This window comes from Peromyscus eremicus, chromosome 8a (assembly GCF_949786415.1).
Source record: "Peromyscus eremicus chromosome 8a, PerEre_H2_v1, whole genome shotgun sequence".
NCBI lineage: Eukaryota > Metazoa > Chordata > Mammalia > Rodentia > Cricetidae > Peromyscus > Peromyscus eremicus.
In genome coordinates, this window is record NC_081423.1 from 32,630,016 (window position 1) to 32,638,614 (window position 8,599).

General features: G+C 41.8%; 1 protein-coding gene across 1 annotated transcript; it reads left to right on the top strand.

Annotated features, from left to right (window-relative positions):
- The first annotated feature begins 3,703 nt into the window (after positions 1 to 3,703).
- LOC131916000 (olfactory receptor 2Y1B-like) lies at positions 3,704 to 4,624 on the top strand. The gene has a single exon (XM_059269302.1). The coding sequence runs from the start codon at positions 3,704 to 3,706 to the stop codon at positions 4,622 to 4,624; it is 921 nt and encodes a 306-aa protein (XP_059125285.1).
- The last annotated feature ends 3,975 nt before the right edge of the window (positions 4,625 to 8,599 follow it).

The window sequence follows — 8,599 nt, forward strand, 5'->3', positions numbered from 1 at the left end:
ATTTCCATCAGTTACTGGATGAAAGCTCTTTGATGACAATGTATGAGTATAGTCACCAATGTATGAGTATAGCAGAATATCAGTAGGCATAATTATGTTGACATTGTTTTCTCCAGTCATGTTTGGTTCTATCCTAGGTCTCTGGACCATCCAGCCTCTGGGGTCCTGACACTCCAGGCAGTGCCAGGGGTGGGCTCACCCTCATGGTATGGGTCTGAGGCTGAATCAGTCACTGGTTGACCACTCCCACAATCTCTGTGCCACCCTTACCCCAACACACACACGGACCTCATGTAGATACAAGTTGGATGTCTGTTTCACTTTACTTTTCTCCAAACAACTTCTGTTATTATTTCTTAAAGGGTAAATTATTCAGAAGCAAACTATCTTTATTGTTTAGCATAGAAACTATTTATTTTTTGTGCATTTTTCTTGTTTAAATGTTCATTTTTCTTACAATGACTAAAGTAGATATTATTTTAGAGCAGTTTAAGTCACAGGAGTGTTGTATGGAAATTGTCCATTTATTCTCTGCCCCCCCCGACATGCATAGCCTTTCAGATTATCAACAGCCTGAACTACAGTACCCCACTGGTCACAGCAGAAGAATGTACCTAGAGACATCATTATTGTTCACACTCCACAGTGTGTTTCACTGTCATTGGTTTTTGTGTTTGCTATCATACATAAAAAAAAATGCCAAGAGCAACATCAAAGTTCCCCATGTTCAGTTAATATTTACATATGATGTGGGATATGGGTCTCTCTCTATCCTTCTGCATGTACATATCCAGTTTCCCTGGGACAAAGAAATAAAAGGCAACCTCTGCTTTTGAGAGACTTGATAATATGAGCATAATACCCTCAATACACAAGCAACAGCAGGAAAGTGTCAGAACTGATGAAAGAGCTGACCTAACTTACAAGATACAAATACATTTAAAAAAAAAAAACTATCTCCAAAGTCACCCAACTATCAGGGAAAAAATATAATACCACTGTTTCATGCACAATAGAATAAAAAGAACAAAGTATCTTGGGATAAAACCAAATGAACAGGTAAAAGACCTGCATATAGATACCATAAAACCTTACAGTTCTTTTTATAATTTTGCCTCAGCAAATGAGCTTTTAAAAGAACCAACTTTTTAATACCTTTCCTCCCTTTTAGTATATGAAAGTGTGTAGCTGATCTAGTTTCTTGGGGGAAAATTAATTCCTACTGACTTTGTAGTGAGAGTCTAATGTTTTACTCAACAAATTTTATTTAAAATTGCTATGCCATGAAAGAAAGTGATATTAATGTATCATCTTTTTCTTAGACAGCAAAAGAAGCCACCGGCATTTGTCTTTACATTCACTGTATTCTCTACTGATGAAGAGTCACACCGTGTAGAGGTTCAAAGGCATATTTAAAAGAGAGAAAGAAACTGTTTAAGGAAGATAGGTCTGGTGAGAAGGGAGCATCTTGTCACAGGGGAGATGATGAGAAGTAAGAAAATATTCATGATGGGGAGACTCATCATAAGAAACTTATTTGTGGTTGTATTTTTTTTGTGATGTAGCTACAGGCTGTAAATCCTTCGTGGCAGATGACAACTGGTCGTGGACAGGGCCTCAGAGACCGTTACACTACCCACACACACTTAATTGCAGAAAAATGAGCCACCAGAATGAAACCTCTGAAGTCATCCTGGGGACTCCTTCCTCCTCCTCTACTGAAACACTTTGCTCATAGACTATGCAAAGGAGCAAATGAGAATAACAGTGCTGGGGTTTCTTTCATAAGAATTTAACAGCAGATTCCACACTGGTGCTCCTGGGTCCTCAAGTCAAGACTGTGAGGAAGGCAACACCATCCCTACAGGGTTGACAATATACTATCTAGAGCACTAGGTGGCCCAAATAAAGACACAAATCAAACAGGCAGGAGGAATATGATTCAAGCAAAGGCCACATGACTACTGCTCCAATCATCTCTTCCCTGGGTAAGAATAGAATTAAGAATAGAAAATTCAGGCATGGAGAGTAGAGCTGAGTTGAATAATTAAGTATAATATGGAGCCTAGGACTCTGGGGTGTATAGAGAACATTGTGGAATAATGTTTTAATTCATGTTCTTTTTTTTTTTCTTTTTTTTTTTTTTTTTTGGTTTTTCGAGACAGGGTTTCTCTGTGTAGCTTTGTGCCTTTCCTGGGACTCACTTGGTAGTCCAGGCTGGCCTCGAACTCACAGAGATCCGCCTGGCTCTGCCTCCCGAGTGCTGGGATTAAAGGCGTGCGCCACCACCGCCCGGCTAATTCATGTTCTTTGCAGTGTAATTTTTTTTTTTTTTACTTCAAAAGCCCTAAACCCATCAATACCAACAGCTAGACTCAGCCACGAATAGCAACAGGCCAACTGAAGATAAGGAACAGCGAGATGCAGAGAAAGTGTAGTGAGTCAATGCATACTGGGAAGAGGATCAGACAAAGGAATCCAGTGACCACATGTTTATCTGTAGGGTACAAATATCTCGAGACTGGGGTCTAAATAGAGAAAGATGTGGGCCAAGAAGATCACATTATTAAGCAAGCCAAGTCAAGGTGTGGTCCAGCTGTCATTGTCTCAGCTCTAGTCCCGCAATGTGAGCCCATAAATTGTTAATCTGCCAATAATGGTCTTCTTGGGAGATCAGTGTGAGTATAAATGTAGTGTCATCATGTAGATAATATTTCACACTTTGGTGATAGTCTTTCATGTCTTTGCTGCTCTTGGAATCCAGCTGACTAGAGGTTTAAAACAAGGATTCTCTGTGTCTCCAGCCTATGCAACCTGTGCAGAGTCAACAGGTGAAGGAGAGAGAGCAGAATGGTGGCAAACATGCAAGGCTTTCATCTAGCTTTAATCGCTTTGTGGAGCAAAGTGGGACGTCAACTCACTTCAGCAAAAGGAGCATCTAAGTGCCTTTTACAATAAGAATCATTCCATTGTCTTCTGAAGTTTGTGAAAGTAGGGGGCTATGGGTAGTTTCAATCTCAGCTTAGAAGGCTTCATATTGGTAGGCTTCTCGGATTAGCCTTAACTGGAATTTATCCTCCTCATCTTCATTTCCATTTTCTACCCTCTAAGCCTCGGTGGCAACACCACCATCATTGCCCTCACTCACTGAACCTTCAACAGCAAGCATCCATGTGCTTCTTCCTTGAGCACTTCTCCTTCCCAGACTTCTGCTTCACCGGTAGCACTGTGCCCCAGCTCCTGATCAACCTTTCCCAAGTTGATCAGACTATCAGCTATGCTGGGTGTGTAGCTCAGCTCTTCATAGCACTATTGCTGGATGTAACTGATTATGCGCTCCTTGTGGTTATGGCTTTCACCGCCACAGTGTGCATCACTGATAGCAGGAAACCAATCTGGTTCCTATCAGATGATGTGCTACACAGTGGAGCCAATCCGCTGTAGATAATTGGGTGATAATCTATCCTGCTTGTAGGTCCCGCAGTTCGTGGAATCCAACCTGACTGCAGGTTTAGAACAAGGACTCTTTGGGTCTTCAGCCTGTGACACCTAGGCAGAGAGTCAACAGGAGATAGACCAGAAGGAAGGCAAATGTGCCAGGATTCCTACAGCTTTGAGCGACTCTGTGGGCTCAAGTGACTTCAGAGCGCCCCCTATGATAGCAAGCTTTGAACTGTCTTCTGTTTTGTGAGGCTGAAGGGCTATGGACAGTTTCAACACCAGCCTGGAAGGTGGCTTCATTTTAACGGGCTTCTCAGATTGGCCTCAACTGGAGCACATCTTTTTTATCTTCATTTTAATTTTCTACTTCCTAACCATCTTTGGCAACTCCACCATCATCACAATCTCACGAATGGATTGTCGGCTGCAAACGCCAATGTACTTCTTCCTCAACAACCTCTCTTTCCTGGACCTCTGCTACACCACCAGCACTGTGCCTCAGCTTCTTGTCAATATTTCTGGACTTGACAAGACCATGAGCTATGCTGGGTGCATGACCCAGTTCTTCACAGTGCTCTTGCTGGGGGGAACTGAGTGTGTGCTCCTCGTGGTGATGGCTTTCGACCGCTATGCCGCTGTGTGCCATCCACTACACTACACTAGCATTATGCACCCCGTTCTCTGCCAGGCATTGGCCATCTCCTCCTGGGTGGGAGGCCTTGCGATCTCCCTGACTCAGACAGGCCTCATCATGACCATACCTCTCTGTGGCCGTCACCTGAACCACTTCTTCTGTGATATGCTTGTTCTCCTGAAGCTGGCTTGTGAGCACACAGAGGGAATAGAGGACAACTTGTTTGTGGCTGGAGTCATAATGTTGGCCTGTCCTGTAACACTAATTCTAGGGACCTATGCACACATTGCTCATGCGGTGCTGAAGATTAAGTCAGTGGCTGGGCGCAGAAGGGCTCTGGGGACTTGTGGGTCCCACATCATAGTGGTTTGCCTCTTTTATGGCTCAGCCATGTACACATATCTCCAACCTGTCCGGGGGTATGCTGAGAGTGAAGGAAAGTTCGTTGCCCTTTTTTATACGATAGTTACTCCTATGCTCAACCCTCTGATTTATACCCTGAGAAACAAGGATGTGAAGGGGGCTCTGTGGAAGGTGCTTGGGAAGTGAATAGACTAGGAATAAGAGGAGAAAGGTGTCTGGATAAAGTATTGTATAGTATCTCTCACACTGTCAAGAATTCTGTGCCCAACATACTTTCCCTTAGAAGTGAGACATAAAGAATTTTGTGGGATGGGGGCGAGTCTGACTGAATATATTTCCATAGGGACTTTCAAACAAGAATTGTATTTTTTAATGGTGTTTTTCAAACTGAGGAAAAAATAAACACAGCTAAGAATAATTATAAAATTTCAGAGTGCTCTAGTATCATAAACAGTACATAAGCCACCCACATCTCTATAAAGACTAAAACACAAAACAACTAAAAAAAAAAATACCACACTAAGAAATAAGCAATATTTCTGTGGGCCTCTCTAGCACTTTGCTTCTTCCTATTCTCGTCAAAGATACCCCCACAACAGACTGCTGGCAATGGTCGAGAGACAGCCCGAACTGACCTACTCTGGTGATGGGATGGCCAAACACCCTAATTGTCGTGCTAGAAACCCCATCCAACTACTGAGGGATCTGGATGCAGAGATCCATGGCTAGGCCCCGGGTGGATCTCTAGGAGTCCAATTAGCGAGAATGAGGAGGGTTTATATGAGCGAGAATTGTTGAGACCAAGGTTGGATAAAGCACAGGGACAAATAGCCAAACGAATGGAAACACATGAACTATGAACCAATGGCTAAGGGGTCACCAACTGGATCAGGCCCTCTGAATGGGTGAGACAGTTGATTGGCTTGATCTGTTTAGGAGGCATCCAGGCAGTGGGACTGGGTCCTGTGCTCATTGCATGAGTTGGCTTTTGAAACTGGGGCCTATGCAGGATCGCATGGCTCGGCCTGGGAGGAGGGGACTGGACCTACCTGGACTGAGTCTACCAGGTTGATCTCAGTCTGCGGGGGAGGCTTTACCCTGGAGGAGGTGGGAATGGGGGGTGGGCTGGGGGGAAGGTGAGGGGGCCGGAGGGGGGAGAACAAGGGAATCCATGGCTGATATGTAGAACTGAATTGTATTGCAAAATAAAAATAAAAGTAAAAATAAAATAAAATAAAAAATTTTAAAAAAGAAATAAGCAATATAAAATACGTAAATTACAGTAGGAAAGATTCAAAATGTGTGTTGTTCTATGTTAGTATATTTCCTTTCATTTTTCTTATCTTCATGTTTATGTCATGTTACTCTCACATCAGAATAGTTTGTCCTAATCAAAAGATGTTTCTTAAGGTTCATGGTAACTAACCACAAACTTGTAGTACAAAACTTCTGAAGATAATAAACACTCACAACTACAGGAAATCACTGAAGAACAAGTGTGAACATGAGAGACGGAGAAAGGAGAGAACTATAACACAAGACAGTTATAAATGCTTATCTGTAGTTACTGTTGTTACTAATGACTTATTGAATGCTTATTATTGAATGGATAAAAATAAATATTTAAGAGATCCAAACATATATTTCTTTGAGAAACTTGCTTCTTCTAAGAACATGAGAGGAGGAAGACTAAGGTATTTCATGCACATCAGGCATGGTGGCATATGCATGTGATCCCAGCATATGAGTGGCTGAGAAGGGAAAACAGAAAGTGCAAGAATATGCCTTCTTTTACTTTGTAATGACATGTAATGATGAAAGAGGCAATTCAGCACAAGAAAATGACTCAAAATGCATGCATTCAATATCAGAGCATCCAGATACATAAAGAAAAAAATCACTAGATAGAAAATGAGAGAGTCCAATTTAATGCAATGTTTTAGGAGACTTTCACACTCTACTTGCATCAATGGACAAAGTATAAGGAGAGGAAATAAGTTAAATTACATGCTAGAACAAATAGGTATAGCAGATTTTGTGCTACAGTAGGTAGTGTTTTGTTTTGTTTTTTCTCAAGAGAATAGAAAACAGATTTGGGGATATTATATGAGAAACCATGAAACAGGGCTCATCAAAAATTTTATATGTATTTATTTTTACTTTATGCATAAGAATGTTTTGCTGACATGTATGTGTGTACATCATATGTGTACCTGTCATCCATGAGGCCAAAAAAGCGTGTTGGATTCCCTGGAACTGGCTAATGCAACTTACCATGTAGATGCTGGGAAACCAGGGCTTCTGCAAAAGTAGCAAGTGCTCTTAATCACTTAGCTCTCCACTCCCTCCACAAAATTTTTAATGAAATCATGTTAGATATTGTCCAACATGTGACAAAACTAGAAATCAATAACAAGAAAAGCTATGGCAAACAGACCAACGCTTGAGAATTAAACAACTTACTTTTAACAATCAATGGAATAAGGATGAAATCAAGAAAGAAATTTTTAAATATCCTGAAACAAATAGCATTGGAGAAATTACCCAAACCTGTGTTATAATCAAAAATCAGTGCACACACACACACACACACACACACACACACACACACACTCAAACACGCACATGCACACACACCACACAGACACACACATATTACACATACCATACATAACACAACACACACACTATACAAAAAGGGCAAAAGACCTTAATAGACATCCTTCAAAAGGATACATACACATGGCCAAAAGGTAAGTGAAAATATGCTCAATATCACTAATTACATTAAATCAATATGCCTTTGACAGTAAAAGTAGCTAAACAGACAGCCTGTGAAGGTTTCATCAAGGGCAAACCTAAATTCAATGGGAACCTGTGACTCAGTTTATCTTTCCCTTGGTGTTCCCATGTTTCTGTGGAATAACTTCAGGGTAGCCTGAGAGCCAGAAGGACTTTTCAGGTGCACCTTTTGGAGGAGGCACGCTAACAGGTAACTCTGAGCCCTGTGACATCTAAAGCTCTAGACAAGGCCTGACACTCCCCATGACCCCATTCTACCCTTTAAGTATTCCATGCTGCAAAATAAAGCTGTTCTCATGTCCCCCTAAAAGGAACCCAGAGAGTCTGTGTGTCCCTCTGCACAGTCGTTTTTCACTGCTCTTCTCTTCCAGGAATTCCAAGCTTTAGCTTTTATTGTGCTGGCTGCAGCAGATGATGATATAGAGGTTCTACAAAAAAAAAAAATTAAAGTTAGAGCTGGCGTATAATCTACCAACCCCACACTGGAAATGCACACAAAGGGAATGAGACAGATCCTGATCCCACTGCCTGGGGGGTCTTCTAAACAGTCCAAACTAAACAATCGTCCCACCTATGCAGAGGACCTAGTCCAGTCCCATGGGGGCTCCACAACTGTTGGTCCACAGAAGAATAGATTTTTTTTAATGTAACATGGAGGCACACAAAGTTTTCCTAATGAGATCTGAGCTGCATTAGAAGATTGCTTGACCATGTGCATGGTTACTAGGTAATTGGAAGGGTCTATACTTGGCTGAGCTAGGGGAGATCTTTTGCTCTACCTCTTGGCATTCCTATAAACAGCCCTTTAAAAGGGACAGGAGGGGGCAGTGGATAATGATCCAGGTCCTCCCAAGGCTATGTTTCTATCTGTTTCTCTCTCCTCTATCCAATATCTCTTATCCCTCACTCCTCAAGAGCACCCTGTTGTAAAATGTGGGAGCTGGTGAATGCTATTGAGTCACAAAAACAAATCCTGTTATTTTTCACTAAAAAGTATATCAGAGAATCTCGAACACCCTATCTTCTCATTCACACATGAAGTTGGCTTCATAGAAGAAGCAAGCAGTGGGAGAGATGGCTCAGAAGTTAAGAGAACTGGCTGTTCTTCCATATGATCCGGGTTCAGTTCCCAGCACCCACATCCAGCTCACAACCATCTGAAACTCCAGATCCAGGGGATCCAGTGTCTTCTTCTGGCCTCCATAGGCACTGCACACACAAGATGCACGTACATACATACATACATACATGTATGCAAATAGTCATATGTATGAAATAAAATACTTCTCAAAGAAGTAGCAAGCAGAAAAATCATCAGCAGATAGTTGGAAACATAGTAATGGAGGGCATCAAAGTCAA